This window comes from Spodoptera frugiperda, chromosome 7 (genome assembly GCF_023101765.2).
Source record: "Spodoptera frugiperda isolate SF20-4 chromosome 7, AGI-APGP_CSIRO_Sfru_2.0, whole genome shotgun sequence".
NCBI lineage: Eukaryota > Metazoa > Arthropoda > Insecta > Lepidoptera > Noctuidae > Spodoptera > Spodoptera frugiperda.
The window spans coordinates 6,252,401-6,270,364 of NC_064218.1; the positions used below are offsets into that span (position 1 = coordinate 6,252,401).

Below are 17,964 nucleotides of genomic sequence, written 5' to 3' on the forward strand. Positions count from 1 at the left end.
TTGATTTGCGTTAGTAGGCGTAAAAAGCCCATGTATTAAGGGCAATAGAAGTCGGATATAGCCAGTCCACTTTATCACAAACACTCGGCCTAACATTTACCATTTACCATATTTGGCAGTTATAATGCTAATCTGTTCTGTGGCGCCACGCGACCCGTGGTCGGTGTCAACAAACATTTTATATAAATTCACGTTATTTTGTTTACATTAAACTTATACTCCACACCCATTATAGTCGAAAGAGGTATGCAGAGGGCACATATTAATTGTGACACCCACGTTTAGCCAGTTTTATGTAATAGGAGATAGATTCAGACACATTTATAATATTGCTAAATATGTTTCAAACAGAAAAACTACGCTAAAACTACCCAGTACTATGTAAGAACTTAACTACAATATAAAAAAAATCGGAACGTCTTGTTCCATAGATTGTACTTTACGATGCTGGAAGAAGGCTCATTTTAGTGTTAGATACTTAAATCCTAATAGAATTTTTGTTTCTTTGCAGGTCTTTGGCGCGCCCTGGCCTCATCAGCTTACGCGATGGCCGGCGTCACATGAAACTTCAATAAAACCAATCTACCCGTGAACAGTTGATCAAATTTCAATCAAGAGGAATTTTTCAATCTAATGCTAAACCTGTGGAGTGACTCAGTGATACCATTTCACTATAAATACATAGACACTATCGTTGAATAAGTGATATTTCGTTACGGTGATCGTGTGTGAATCGAGAGCCGCCATGACGATTCAAGGGCCCTCTCTGTTCTACATTTTGATAATGTAAGTATTGAACAACATCTGCTTCAAGTGCAATTAAGTTTATCACTTATAACGTATCTACATCAATAAATCCTTACATTAAGCAATGTTTTATTGCCGTTTATTGAGTTATCTTAACTGCAGCTTAGGTAGAATTGAGTTTCAGCGTATTTGTTTAGTTTTTAATTTTGTGGAACAAAAGATGTCATGTTATAATTAAGTTTTTCTCAGGCCGTAAACTGTCTCCATACTTTATTTCATTTACTTCTTAGTAAGCGTAAAATGTAATGGCACTTACATACAAATAGACAAAGCTACTTTCATAATGAAGACAAGTATCAAAATTCTTTTATTTCCAATCAGCGATTAAAGTATCAAGACTTAATTATGATGTACAAATCACGATAAAATCGAGAAACTATTGTGAATAGTCGCGAAGCTGACAACCAACGCCTTTGCTTATTGTCTTTTATGATTTATTTTATGATTCAAGTGCTTATGACCGAATTTATGCTCGTCATAAATAATATTTATGCTCATAATAAGTTTTAATGTAATTCTTATACAAATGTTTTAGAGATTTTGATCTGGTTTAATTGCTCGTTTATAAATGAAGATAGCGAAATATTAATTATTTTATGTAAATAGAATGTCATGTCGATGGTTTGCCTGAGGCTATTGTTCGTTTTTGTATGACAAAAAATGTTAATGAAGAGTTTGAAGATGTTGGTTGATCTTAATGCCTTGAGGTCCTAAAGATCATTATCAAGTAAATCTAATAAGTTTGTAATATTTTATAGAACAGGAAGTTTAGAAAATCAAAACCTCCTTGGTCATTGAGTCATTGCAAATGCGGACTGTTAAAGCTGGTTTTTAAGTCTTGATCGACGGAAGAATTTACTATTTTTAAGAATGAAAGTCGCAAAGCTTACTGAAAGATTATACTCGTATTTATGATGTAGGTACTTTTGTTCGTGATTAAAATTTAAAGGCGTGATGATAAAGCGATCTCTGATAAACCTGAAACATTTAAACAGCGATCTCCAATCCAACTGCTACCTACCATGCTTGGAAACTGGCAAACGCTTTTATGTCTTCATAAGTAGTCTCATAGTCCAGCAGTGGACCGTCACCGTCTACTGATCATGATGATGATGATATTGACAAGGAATGTTAGCTATGTGTAGTAAAGCAAAAAGTGTTTGTATGTTTTTCTTTCAAGAATCCCCGTGTACAGCGTGTGTTGAAAAAATCAATCAATCAAAATGTATATCTGTTCCAAAGTGCGTACGTGCGTAATTTGTTTGTACTATACCATTGTTATGTAGGTACTTCCTTTTTAAATAACAGTTTGCTTCGTGCCTGTTTAGGTAGGTACTAGATCAATTACTGTGTTCGAGATTCAGAAGTCAAAGTCAAATCATTTATTCCTATTAGACCCTAAATATGTAGTTTTGAAATGTCAACATGTCATGTTGAAGTAAATAATAGTCTGTCAGTCAGTGAAACTAGGTGTTCATTCCAAAGTGTAGCTTTGAATAGAGAAGAACAAGCAAAAAGAGCAGAGATCAATGCCTAGAAATTGTAGGAACTAAACCTAAATATTTAGTAACAGAAAGTAATCTAGGGTTATTCTTGGTATTCATTTCATAACTCGAAGTATTTATTTACATTTTAATAGCAAAACAGTCATAGAAATCGCATTAAATAACTTCTCACAACCAACGTAACATTACCGTACATCGAAAAGCAATAATAAAAACAACATCTAATTCTAAAGACAACAATTTATAGTATTTGCTGTTTATACCTTCAGTAATGGGTAAAATGAAACCAGTATCAAGTGGCAATAATCTACGATACCGCTTGCTATACAATTATTAGCTTTATTCACATTAGAATAGAAATTAGATTGGCGTAAGCGCAGCCTTCATCCCGAAACATTCCCGGGCAATTTCTTATCTATATTAAACGCGTTTTAATTCTGTACACCATTACTAAGTGTTAATCTAAATTGCGTAATTGCGTGGTCGATATTTATGAATGGTGCGGTCGTACGTGCGGTGGGCGATCCGGTCCGGCACGGGCGAATTCTATGTCACCGCCTCACCGGCAACCGGAGCGGTCTTTCCTAACTTACTAGAGAAATGTTAGAGGGTGTCAAATGAACGCGTTATTTATTGCTTCGTACCTGAGTGGGCTTAATCCAGAATGTTAATTTGGAACTTCGTTAACCGATGATGGCTTTAGATTATGTTTCCGATTTAATAACGATGTCTCCTTGCTGGCCTGGTAATTGAATGGGACTACTTTCTTCTAGGGCGATTAAAGTGACTTTCAGTCTTTGCAATCTTTGCGTAATTTTATTTAATTGAACTCATGAATGTGAATGATTCTGTAGTACCTATCTAATCTATAGGTACTCTATATTTTTAGTTTCTCAGATTTTTTATGGTATAAACCGATAAACGAGCCTACGGATCACCTGATGGTAAGCATTCACCGCCGACCGCACTTGTATTACCTTGCCGTTGCCGGCCCTTTGGGAGTTAGAAATTTACGGGTTGTTGCGGAATCGGAGATTGGGAAGGGGGTACTTGGGACTTTTTAAACTGACATTCCGGCCAGCCTACCAGACGTGGAAATTGAGTTGAAACCTCTTGTGTAGGTGAGGCTTACAGTCCAGCTGTGGACAGTCCACTTTCTGATGATGATGATAACGCTAAAAGATATAGGTAGGTTTAATGACTAGGTCATAACGCCTCAACACTAACCCAAATGTACCTAATAGAAATACATTTTCAGCCAGTTACTTCAATGAATAAATCTTACCAATAAGATTTCAAGTAAAAACATGACACTATTACACTAAAACCGTATGCAGTTGCAGACACATAATTTAAATACCAACCAACAAACTTATTTGAAGAAGAAAGAAAAAAAAAACTCGGAAAATTCAGTCGTCTCGACATAATTTCACGTTCCATTTAGATGCGGTCATTTGAAAGATGTTCAAAGTAACATTTTCTCTAATGATCACCTAATGTGGGTGCTAATAGCTTTCAGCATCAACTTTAATGCAATACTCTAATAGCTGTTCACATTTTTTCTTCATACCAAACTTATTATGCAAGAGAAATGATCTAACTACATCTTTAGTAGATAGAAATGACTAAAACTGCCGTACTCAGAGATATATAATGATTACTTAAACTATTCTTTAGTGACTCTAAGGACGGCGGAAAGGAGTCCTTTTATAAACTGTCCAACCAAAACAGTTACTAAGGACTACGTTAAATAACCATTACATGACTCTGAGTAAGGCAGTAAGCAGTCCTTTTAAAACTTTTCTTTGTTCTGCCTCAATGGCCTATGAAAGACAGTTACCATTGGACTGGGGCTTTTGTGCCTCCCTTATATTAGAAGTATATGTCATAATCTCCACACTTAGCAAACAGGTAGGAGATCGCTATTTTATTTTTATTTTTATTTTATTTTATTGGACTCCCAACAAAGGATACACTTACATGCTAAAATACAGTTTACAATAATTTACATGGTCTTGTGATCCTTCAATTACAGGGAATCACATCCTGCTAATTTAACTAGAGCTATTAAATAAAATTATAAAAATGTTTAAATCTAATCCAATGAGATCAAAAGAAAAATAAACCACTTACTAATTAATTAAAGTAAAGCAACAATAGTAATTCACTTAGATAAACTATACAATGTGATAGGGGCGAGACTTCCAACCCGCCAAGGCAAAAGTGCTTTTACTAGAAAGCATTGTTGCTCGGTTTCTATGAAATGTAGGACCTGAATCAGTCCTTACTACGCCCGCGGGAAGAGTAGAGCTGGTGACAAAAGGTATTCTACTCTACAATAAACTGATCCCATTAATCATACTCACTCACGTTGACATCATCAATGCATAATATATTGCTCTTGCAGCTCCACTTACCATGAAAAAAAAACACAAATCAATTTATTTACTCTAGAAGTAACAATGACTGTAAAGTCAAAACATAGGTAACTACACACATCAAGTCGTAAAGAACCAGTATATCATGGTCTCGCTTTGTTTGGTCTATCCACACGTTCAAAGGTCAATTTATACTAGTTATGCATAGCTTGATGTGAGCGTGCATGTCAGTGTTGCCGTATGAGATCACCTCAGTACATTTAATTGAATTCCCAGTTTACACTTTACAATACTTGACAAATGCTTGTCTATTGTGCATTTGTACAAGGTACACATTGACCTGCCCAGTATAAACTGACCTCTGATTGTGTGGAAAGGTCGTACAAAGCGGGGTCATGATAAACTGGTTTTGTGTAGCTTGATGTGTACAGTAAAGTACAGTAGTAATTGATTGCTAACATTTCCTGTAGCTATGGGATTAATGGCTATACTTTGGGTTTTTTTGTTGGGTATAATTGTATTGGTTGAATTAGTTACTAAGAATCTGTAACAGTGACGGATGTTCGCACTGGTCATTCAATTTTCAGCTTTTATGTTATGTATTCATTGTAACACAGGGTTTATTTCTAGATTCCGTGGTATTAATTAAGTATTAAATGTCGAAACCGACAATAGAGATGATAACCGGGTATGAAAATTAAAAATTATGTCATATAGGTAAGATAACAATACTAAGATAATACGAATCAAAGTTTAGGAGTGAGAGCAAATACCTAATTTCTACGTATAAAATGTACCTAGAAGTGACGAAAGTATTTGTTTCGGTAAGAAAATAAAAAATACGTGTCTAATAATATTTTAAAACGAATCTACAAGACGGACATTAAAATAAAAATTAGTCATCTACCCTATTACACTGGTGACCCTTCTAAAATCTACTAACAAGGCAGTTGATATAACAAAACAAATTAGTTTGCAACAACATTTATAATAAACAAACTACGAAGACTATAAAACAACAAATTCACATCCAGACACTAATACTAACACTACATAAAAATAATCAACGAAAATCTTCCACAGAACAGTTACTGAAATAATCCAATCCCCTTTGATGTTACAGCTTCGAAAATAAATAAACTATCATTGTTACTAAAGCAACTTGTACAAACACTGCTAATTTTATAACGTTCAAAGAGAACATATGGAGTTGAACTTGAACCACATTTGAGAAGTACGCCTAATATTTGGGTCACTAGTACTTTTCTATTTTAAAACGTATAAAATGTTACTCTTGGGACTTAATTCACGATCGGATCGGTAGAGGTGTTTATAGTATCTTCACTCATCTTTATGCAATCTTTTATTTATTACCAGTGACTCGCCCGCGTTCCCGTGAAATAAAAAGTACTTATGTGTTATTCCAGAGCATAATCTACCCTTGTTCCAAGTTTCATCCTAGTCCCTTCAGTCGTTTTGACGTGATTGAGTAACAAACATACACGCACGGAGTTTCACATTTAAAAGAGAGGTCAAGATAATTGCGACCATCGACCGTGTACTGTGGTTAAACCTCTACTATATACGTTTATACACTTCTGGATTTTTTTTTTTAAGTTTTATTAACTTCGGATTTTTTCAAAAATAATCTAGTAGTCGAAAGCGCAACAGCATTGGGGCTAAGTATGTTTTCAATTAATTTGGCGAAATAATGGCACGACAAAGTTAGTTCAGAAAAAAAAAACTCACCCCATATAATATTCAAACACGATTTAAAGACGTAAAGTGAAACTGGTGCAGGCACCTGAATGTAGGAATCTAGATATTACAGAGAAAACCTGTCTATTAGACTATTTGCTACTATTGTGTTGTTTACGGTCCGTGGGCGAAAAGTTACGAAAAGTTAACTTGTTATCAAATATTTTGTTTGACGAAGCAACCACTATTAGATCAACAAAACCTATTTCTATTTCTATCATGGAGACAAGACCATTTGAATAATATTAGAAATTGTCTGACATAAACTAGAAACCCAGTATTGTTGACATTACATCTGGATGGTATAATATAAACGAAATGAATGGCTTATTTGTAATATCTGGGCTTGTAATATCTAAACTAGTTTCGAGATTACCTTAATACTATTCATTGATATAAAATTATTGTTGACGGGTACACGGGCCTGTGTTAGAGTGTTTTTCCACCAGAGATGTGCTATGCTATGTTGCTTTGGATGCGTTTAGCTTCTGCCAATTATATTCATTGGTACACATAGCTTAGCACTGGTGGAAACGGACTCAGCTAAGCTATATTTTTTTATATGGAAAGATGCGTACTATCGATGTGTGCTATGAATGGCTTTCCATATATTGGCTCGAGTATGCGATGTTTTGATAGTAGAAACATCGCATACTCGAGCTCTGTATCTTTCTCGCACAGCTACATAGCTCTTAGTATCAGTGAAAATAGTGACATAGTTTCACAATTTAGCTATTACATCTTCGTAGCATAGCTATATAGCACATCTCTGATGGAAAAGCACCCTTACCCTTGTTGTATTTAATATATTATGAAAGATGCGTTTGATGTTAGTAATTATTTCAAGTGATGATTTGTTTTGTGAGTAAAGACGGATTGAGATTGTATTGTGATTTGTTTTTTTTTAATAGTTTTCATCTAATTGTGTGATACAAGTGGACAACGATTTTGTTGTCCTAATCACATTTATAGGTATCTACACTTTGAAATAGATTATCAATTAAACTATTCCCCCTGGTAAGTAAAGGCTTCTCATACTAGGTTTTATGTCACATACATTGTTATCACACAAAAAATATTCCATTCCATTCTATATTCAAACAATAATCAATATTCAATTCGAAACTAGACGATTCAAATTCAGACACACTTTCCCAATAACGAGTCCGAATGTCGTCCAACCTACTCTTCATTTCTGCTCTCCTGGTACCTCCAACATTACACAATAATAACATTAGAACCAAGAATATCTTCCAACTTTGAAAGCAGGAATTCAAACAAGACTGGTTACTTAGAAAGATTTATTACTAAGAAATAGACCTGACTTCTTGTTCTTAGTACTTGATTTAAATCTAGAACGTTATCGAAAATCTTCAACGTATTTATGTCTTCCTAGTGACAATTAGAAATATCAGTGATGTATAACCATGTTTACAACGTGTCAATGGTAGCTGATATCGGTTCGCGTAAGTAAGGGCGGTGGCATATGAGTGTGAAATTAGAAATTAAATAATTAAATTTAAATTCTTGTTTTTAGTGACTTTTATTTGCATTTTTTTTTATACTGTAATAATGTTAGTTAGTCTAGTACAGTGGTTTTCAACCTGTGGTCCGCGAGATGAAAAAAATAATACCTGTCGTTGGAGAAAGGTGTAATTTTGTGTATTGGTATTTATTGAAATATCATGGTTAAAGCTCGAATTAAACTTATATCAAAGGAGACCACATGAAAAAAGTAATAGTAATAGTGATCCCTAAGATAACAAGAGTTATAAAAGTGGTCCTTGACCAGAAAAAGGTTGGGACTCCCTGGTCTAGTAATTGTGAATAGTACACAATTTTGAATTTCATTCATGGAATGTCCAAAACATTCTTTAAATTTTTCATCAAAATTCGAAGTCAGAACCTGTTTTACAGACACGTGTTATAATAGACTTATCAAACCCAAATAATTAATAGTACTAACCGAACATCAATAACGTTAATGATTGTAAAATAATGTTAAACACAAAATTATTCATTATCAATGATGTATCGGTAACTATTAACGTATGTGCTCAAGTGGTAAGCATAGACGGACACCGGCTGAATAGGTGATAAAATTATTAATTATAATTATTAAAGGCCTAAGTGTGAAGCCTGATTAATGACTCTACGATAAAGCAAGTTAACTTGTTCGCTGCGCACGAGTTGAATGGTTCCATTCATAACAGAACAAACACAACGGAAAGTTATTTTTAGTTCCAATTAAAATCTCAGTCAAACGCTAACTAATTTCTATATTGAGAAACGAAGATGGAATTCTTTACTAAAAAGTCGAATTCAAACAGACTGCCTCGTTGGTCGAGTGTTTGCAAGTGCGACTGCCGTACAAGTCTCGGGTCTCGGGTTCAATTCCCGAGTCGGGCAAAGTATTACTGGGGTTTTGTCGGTTTTTTTTTCAGTAGTAGCCCGGAGTCTGGAATTGTGCCCAGTATCATGGCAATAGGGTCATCCTCTATTACATGGAACTTATAACACTAGTGAAAAGTGGGTGTATATTGTAGGTACAGTGGCATTACGTGCCGTAATGTGCACCTCTGCCTACCCCTTCGGGGATAAAAAGGCGTGACGTTGTTGTTGTCAAATTCAAAATGGCGGCCAAATCAATTAAAAATTTTTTTTTATTAACGCCGTTGATATAAAAGTATCTACTTAATATATGTAATTTATTAGTTTTACTACTTAAAATAAAATAAATATTAATTCGGAAGGTATGTCGCCTACACAATACATGTGTTTAGTTTTATTAAGTAGTTTACATTAACAATACTGTAATTTAAATATTTTAAACTGGTTATCTTTGGTACAACCTCGTCCAAAGTTGCCGAGAAAATAATAGCATTAATTAAGTAAACTCTAGAGCTGTTTATAAAGCAGAAAGTACAAAGGTTTTTGTTGAGAAAGCATTTCTTCAATATAAACCTGATTGCCAGGCAGTAGAATATATACTAAAATGTATATCTTCTTCTATCTTTTCAGGTTTTGAGAAAGCTACTTTTTTCTGTAAGCTATTACTTATTATGTCATTGACGAAATAGATTTTGATATCTATACTTAATATTTAATAATTATATAAAGTTGAAAAGTTTATTTATTTAAACGCGCTAATCATCGAAACTACTGGACCGTATTAAAAAAATATTTTTGTGTTTGATAATTAATTTATCGAGGAAGGTTATAGGCTACAACGCTATGGTCAAAAGGAGTCGAGTAGAGTGGGTGAAAAACTGCGAGTCAGTATCTTATATCTTGACTTTAACTTGCATCAGTTAAGTTATTAAAAAGTAGTAGATTTTGTAAGAAAATCTTGATTCGAATGCAAAACTACAGTAGTAGTTTAGTAGTTTAAAATACTACTACTACTCACATAAATATTAAACAATATAAACTCTTTCTGACATTAAAATACCAATGCTACTTGAAACCACGTAAATACAAGACCGTGGCAGTTAACTGCTAACAATACTTATATTATTGTATTGCCGTGTTAAGGAACATTTGCGTACAGTTACATAATTTCAGCATAAATTTTCGTTCCAACTGGAATCTTAGAGGCAAAGGTTAAGTTCGGAATCTATTGTATTTGGATCTGTAACTGTTACAGTAGAAATAGTTGATAATAAAGATCAAGCAACTGTTAAAATATACTTACCGTTTAACTTGTAATCAGTTTATCAGAGTATAAGTAGGTTTTCTTTTTATTATGAATCTAAAACCATTATCCATTGTCCAGGTATTATTTTTTAATAATCCCGGTAAATGTGCCGAGATTTTCTATCTTATAAACCTTGTCTAAACAATAACAAACACGACAAACATAATGGAGTTCTTGCTCGTTCTTCTCCATTCGAAGCTACACTTTGGACCAAGTATCTACCGCCTATATAAGTTCGGGTTGGCGCCACTGTCACCAAAGAGGTTGAAATAAAACGTCACAAACTCAAATCCATAATTGTGACTAAATACTTTATTTTTAAACACCTGTGTACATTATGGATGCAGAAAATACTTGAATACTTGAGTACATCTAGCTTCACTGGCGGAAAGACTGACAAGACTATTATTATTTATGGTTTAATTGGAATAAATGATTTGACTTTGAATGACCCAATTTGGCAAGGTACCTAATTCAGTAGTGAAATAAGCAGACATTTCAGTGTTTCATTATTCAATTAAAGTTAGAGGTCGGTTCTCTAATTTACCTGGCAGTCTAATTGTGAAAAAATACTCAATACGTAACTTGCAAAAATGTCCCTTAAACTAACTAGTCATAAGAGCGAACCGAAATAGCCAAGATCTAATTAATAGATGGGGTTAACACCAACTTTCAGATTCCAAGAAACTACAGATATTATTGACCCACAAGGCAATAAATCTCAATTTTAAAGCCTTTTTCTGATTAAATTAAACAGAAGTTTTATAAGAAGATTAATAAAATCATTTTGTAACAATCGTAAAAAAACGAGTTACGCAAGTTTTCATACAAAGTTAAAAGTGAATAAATCACTAATTAATAAAATATTTACGGCACTTAATTCTGTTGATTTATTGCCCAAATATAATGTTTTATTGCCGTTACAGGTTGGGTAATTATTTTTATTATTTATTCTCTATTTGTCAAGTTCACCTGTGTAGCTGTTAAAAAATAATGTCCTTGTATGGTGGCCATTTTTTTTCTGTGAGTGAAGTGACACTTTTGCTAATTTGACTGATTCGTTACGACAATTATCCATTAGAAAAAATTAAGGGAGGTTTCATCAGCCACACATACGTGACAGTCAACTACGAGTAGACTATAGGCTTGCTCTACATAAGAACATTAGCTTTGTTACGGCAATGGTCCTCTGGGTCTCTTAAGGGTTGTTTCAACTACCACATCGATAGTCCGTGACAGTCAACTGTTAGACTATGGGTTTGCTCTACATAAGACCATTTGCATAACATGTTAACTGCCACGTAGGTCACCGGTGCCCTACGATAGCAAATAAGCAATCACCAATCAATCAATCAAAATCACCACGTATGGCGAGCGAGTTGGAGATTGCAGTTTCAAAGATTCAAAGAGCTTTTCTTCATTAATAAATTAATACGTGAGTAAACCGTGATTTTTAGTTGATTCAATTCAGTTACCGTTCGGTTTTGACAAATATGAAGTCGCTTAAGCAACTAAGGAACTTACGACATCCACAGAAAGCATTGAGAAGATAACAAACGTACATACATATGTTGAGTACCCTAACATACTCGCATAAATCACTAGATCAAAGCTACATAATTTACGACTCATAAAAGTTTTGCAATTAAACAGTACTTACCTAATAATGACCAACTCAACACATTACATCATTAGGTAATCTTAATGACAAGATAATATGATGAGGTCAACCGTTTAATTTTCCACATTTTCTTTAATTATGACCTATGTATTGTCTTACTTGACACGTATAACGTAACTTATGAATGATGGACTAAGATTTGCGTGAACACGTTTTATAGGGGCTTAATACATCTTAGCATAACTTTATTAGAATATAAAGTACTATATATACTTTTACGGTATACGATTTACAGTATGTCGTCATCATTATACTTAAGAAGTTTTCTACTTCACTCGCAAGTTCATACATAATATAGTACAATTGATAGCTGGACTTAGGTTTCTCCCAATAATTTTCAGGTCAGCAATTTGAAAGATACAAAACTAGCCATTTTTGTATTACTGATGCTGATTTTTGTCCCAATAATATGGTGGAAATCCTTAGTCTTCAAAACTAGCCAATTTAGGAACGATTCTCATTGATTGAAATTCTTGGTCTCCAAAATTATGATAACTGGCGAAACACAGGAGTCAACAGCTGAAAAACAGTGAGTCACCGCTTAATAAAAACAACATTGTATTTTAAACTTTAAGTGGACTCTTAAACATTAGAAACATAACTTTATCTAAGCTTGTGCTGGCTGTATACAATAATAAATTGAGTTGTAACAATAAAACTATCTATTGTTATAACAATAAGGTGTATTTTGCGAATAATTTGCCCATCACAGTGGGTGGTCCGTTTATTCATAGATAAAGTTAAACGTCTAGTCTTAGAAGATAAGATAAATATATCAGTGTTTAAAATAGACACGATAGAAATAGATCTCTGTCGGTAAGTTTAAAGTTTATGTTGATTTGATTGGGTGGTTCTTTTATATGGTGGTCGAGTTACAAGAGGAGAGAAGGAAGGTTAAATTGAACATTTTAATACGATGTAGATATCAACCAGCCGATTCGTAAGATCAGAATTTAATGTGATGGTATCTGAAGAAGTAAGTTAAGGATCATAGTTCGCAATTGACTGAGTTAGCTTCATGGATGCACAAATAAAAATGTTATATTTATAGAAGATCGTGTGTAATCTTACGTGTGCGAGTAGGACTTGCAATTTTCTTTTTACTTAGTTAAGTTGGCACTAAACTTCGCGGATCTTTGGGGCCACGGGTGCATAGACTCTAGGTGTCCATTCAGCGGCCTTAGAGAAGACAGTCGCACAGTGGACACATGCTGCCGTGCAACTTGCACAGGGACATCTCCCTAGAGATGTGCCGAAACAGAAAATGTACCATGGGGGCTCCGGAGCAGATCTATTAAAGGACTCCGTGCCTTATACCTTCAGCACCGATGATATCAGTGCTGAAGGTGGCCACCTGGTGGTTTTAGTGATGAAATATCACACATTCCCTAGTCTTTCTACCCAAAAAGCTAGGCGTCTTTTGTAGGTTTCCCCTCGTCATCAGTCAACAAAACAAAAAAGTATTTAACTTAGACAGGCTTAAAACTCAATTGAGCAATTCCAAAGACGATTATTTTTTTCGCCCACATTTATGCTAAATTCCTATATTATGTAAAATTAAGCCTTTTTTTAATTAAAAGAAGATTTGTTATGATGTTAATACTGCTTATAATCAACTGCCAAACGTTCGGCAGTTGACAAAACCAGCTACAATAAACAACCGTGGAATTATTTACTTTATTACATAGTCATGTCAAATTAATCTCTTAATCTGGCAGCAAGGATATTAATAATGAAGCCATTGACAATTTATTGGCATTTAACTTACATAAATCTGATTTTCTAATAGGTATATGTCACATTTTTAATTACTTATAACACGAGAAATTTAAATCAAAACAGCCGATTCCTAACTAATTATGCTAAACGAGGACGACTTTAAACATTTGAATATTTTCATATTAAGTGCGGGTGCAGGTTTTTTAAATAAGTTATTATGAAAAAAAAAATGTTGTTGGCAACTAATCACAACAGTCTGATTTTACGATTTCCTGCGAATTATAAATGATGCGTGTCTCTAGATTTCTGCATACCTTTGCTAGTTATTATAAAGATAATGAAAGAAACAGGTTCTCTTTACATATTATTGCAAATGAATTGTAATATGTTAGTGCTTGGATTGATACACGCAATACGCTGATTGATTTCTTACTTTCTTCGATTGGCTATTTCTTTTTCATCCGACTTCCCGAAAAGGAGGAGGTTTTCAATTCTGTCGGTAAGTTTTTTTCTATGTATGTACCCTGATTACGTCGAGGCTTATATGTTTTATACGATTACTTTCCATTACATTTGTGCTAGGTTCTACAATGGAACATTTAGTCTAAGTCTAAAGTCTGAACCCATTGTGACCTATCTGCAGTCCCTAAACCACTTGCCAAGCGTGGCAACTATGGTAAAGTCCCTCAAAATAGAGAGTTCTTCATTCAACAGAAGACTCATCTAGATTGATTATTGACAATCATAGAATATTAAACTTTATGCTTATGTTTGATGGTTTGTTCTTAGAAGAAAACTGCCAAAAGCGAAACCTTCAATCGCCCGGAGTCTAGATCGATACACATCACAAACACAATCACAACTATTAAAAAGCTATATAGGCAAGTATATCTACTATTAAAAAACAAACAAAAGGAACTACGTCTCGTTTGATTTCCATCACATTAGTTAAATGTAATTTGTTGGCTCGTAGCAACGAGCATCACAAACGCAATAAGACCAATCTAGACGCTATATTCGCACGGCTCATTGGGCCCGTCGGCTAATTTATTTCGAGCACAAACATTTGATATACATAATATAATACAGATCAGATTCACCCCACGCTTCCTTATTGCCATGCAAATTTTAGTTATTGAGTTACTCTTGGCCTCACGCGTCGGCAACGCAACCTATTATTGAAGACGCGGACTGATATAGGCACATAATAATATGTAGACACCAGTATATCAAACTACCCTAAACATTCTTCAATAGATTTTCAATTCTATTGTAAAACGATGATAAAGTTGAAAGTGTATTACATACAGGCTGTTGTACTTTAATTTGCAGACATGAAAGCCTGAGGCGCATATTTGCGCAAAATGCGATGTGGTGACAAAACGCGTCAAATTGCTACATTTAAGTTTTACGTCAAGATAAAGTTTTTATCGTCGGAAATCCATTAGCGAAACACATTTTCGCTAATCCATGGAGATAAGTGTTTTTTGTTATCTATTGTTCGATGTTTTGACTACCTACTACTCATGGGCAGAATTTGGTAAAATTTTGTTAAAATAAAGAAAAAGCTGATCATAAAGGGCAAACACTTTATAAATATCGTGGTTATTGTATTAAGACCTTCGTCAATATTTTTAGTGTTTTCTAATATAGAGGGAACAAAAATGCATCATTTTGAAAATTTTAACTGTCTTACTATCATGGATCAAGCGAGATAGTCTGGTGACAGACCTACATGACAGGGAGAGAGACACCGACACGGTTACAGAGTACTTACTCAAAATTTCATTTACGAGTGTAGGATGCATAAAAGTAAGTAGGTAATCAAAATCGGACTAAACATGGTCTAGACATAATTTTCAAAGGCTTGGTGCTATTTACTATTCATATATTCATAGATTTATACTTTCATTGACATTTTATACCAAGACAGAATTTACAATTATTAAAAACATAATAATATGATAATTTGCAAAATCTGTGTTACACTTTATGCGAATATTATACGAAAGCAATTATAGCAGCGTTAAATTCTAGCATAATATTTGTTTATCATGATTTTTTAGCATAAATCTAGACATTTACAACTTGAGTGTTATTGTGTCGAGCGTTTTTAATATTAATGTAATTATTTAAAAAGATAAATCTGCGTGAAATGTTAATATCTGGCGCCAAAAATTGGAATATGGCAAATAAATCAATGGGGACGTTGACATGTCATATTGACATGCCCGCGTAGTGGTTCAACGACTTTCACAAGATCGCCTTTGCCTCGATGTCAACGGAAAAAAAAAGAATTTTAAAAATAATATCCGTCGTCTCCATACCTATCTATTATAGTGTATGACTCAATATTTTCTCAGTGAGATTTTTTATTCGATTTCTTTGACACTTTTATGCGTACTGGAATAATACTGTAGTTAAGTTTTTATACGATTCATTTATAGTGAGCGTTGCGGTGTTTAAAGTGTAATAAAGTAAATTCGTTTGGAAAATAAACATTGGTAATTTGTATTATTTGTCTATTAGCATAATTTATTTTATACGTAGAAGTTGGCAAAAAACTCGAAGTGATTATGACTCACGATTTTTTTGATTTGTGACGTCAAGTTTTAGCTTATTAGGTACTTATAATAAAAGCTCTCTGCAATAATATTTACCTATCTACTTTTAAAATTATAAATCTATCGCTATACCGTTTTAAAAGTATAGTTTTATTTATAGACAAAGCTTAATCCCTCATAAATAACCAAAGTGGCAGAACTCAATTTAATTTATTACTTACATAGAAAAACTGCGCTTATATTCTATTTACATAATGTACATAAATCAAATCAAATCTAAAATAAATGTATATAGCAAAATATTAAAAACTAATAAACATTAAACCAAACTTAGCATTAAACGGAACGTAATTAATAACCACAGATGCAAAATACAAATTCAATAAGTAGGTTCGTACCTACTTACATTACCGCGGCATAGTAACTCGCAATTAACTTTGTACTGCCTCATTTATATGAAATTATAGCAAATTGAAAAGCAAGTTCAAGTACAAGATCGTTGCGAATACATTCAGCTCATAATTTGTATTAAAATAGCCTATGAACGAGGATGTAAGAGGATTATAAATGCAAAACTAGTTGCCATTAAAATCAATGGCAGCCAACCGGCTTAGAAAAATTTACAGAACTCATTATTTCAAATACATTCCATTTTTGAATTTATTTTATTACTGGCAATTTGTACTTGGAGGTTTTAGTTATCTACGTTTTAATTATGTTTAATGTTTGTGTTAATTATGTTGTTACTTATGTTTTAAACTAATTACATGCGTATAAAATGTCCTGTTAAGAGCTTTATTATAACTTAATATTTTACATTTATAGTATAATTATTTTATTTATAGACATGTAATTAGTTCGTATTAGAAAACCTGTCTCATTCTTTTTTTCAATGTGATTAGCTTGTTCAGAAAACTGTAGTAAAATGTTTTTTTAATTAATTAATTATTATGTTATCGGCTTACTCACGTAACTGTTTGACGAGGAACTCGACTAGGTTCAAGCCATGCTAGAGGCTCATATTCATGAGCAGCATTCCGCGACTTACGAAGCGGCGATTGTCGCACTGCTACTGTTTTTTACTCATTTAGAAATGCCCAAGTTCCGCAGTTCCATTAAAACTGCAAATGGAACAACTACCACGTAGGTCTCAAACTTCGTCAGCTCATGAACAACAACTAGAAAATAGCTTCAAAGTGTCCACACTTGAAATACAACCCAAAGTGCCGTACACTTGACACTGTATCTTGTAAACAAGCGTCAGTCAGTTGTGAACTCTTGGCACTTGGCACTTGAATGCCAGTACTGGCCACCAGTAGCTCACACTAGTGCGACAGGCGAGTTGGCAACTATCCACTCGTTCTCACGATTATGTCCGAACATACGGACGAATGTCTTGAATACGTCACAGAAAAAGGTAAGGGTCAAAGGAAAGTGGGAATAATAGGCAATGGTTTACTCATGCTTTCTCTGTCTGTTTAAGGAGATTTGTGGAGATAGAATTATTGGGATGGTTATAAAGGTGTTTAGTAGATAATCGTATAAAACTTGATTTGTTAAGTTACTGGAAGAATCTAAAGATACTAATATACACTCGGGAGCAAAGAAACGGAGCCAGCGGCTTTTTTTTTTTATTGACATTAAAATAAAATATTTGTTTTACCACAATATGTTCTCTTTTTTAAGAGTCTTGTCTTTTGTACGACATACGTTGTCAATAAAGAAAATACTTGTATCAAGAAATAAATTGGCTCCCAAGTGTAATAATGATAAACATTTTTTAATGCTCTAATCACTAATAATATCGAAAAATTCTGTCTGTCTATACCTACATAATAATTATCTTGAAGTAGGT

General features: G+C 33.7%; 1 protein-coding gene across 4 annotated transcripts in view; it reads left to right on the forward strand.

The window, feature by feature from the left end:
* Positions 1-17,964, forward strand: part of LOC118265907 (ADAMTS-like protein 4) — a 136,565-nt gene that overhangs the window by 19,944 nt on the left and 98,657 nt on the right. For all 4 annotated transcript variants that reach the window (XM_050694626.1, XM_050694625.1, XM_050694628.1 and 1 more), the window contains exon 2: positions 512-786. In XM_050694626.1, coding sequence (XP_050550583.1) covers positions 746-786 — 41 coding nt within the window. In that variant the 5' untranslated portion in view covers positions 512-745. The remainder of the gene's footprint in view (positions 1-511; positions 787-17,964) is intronic.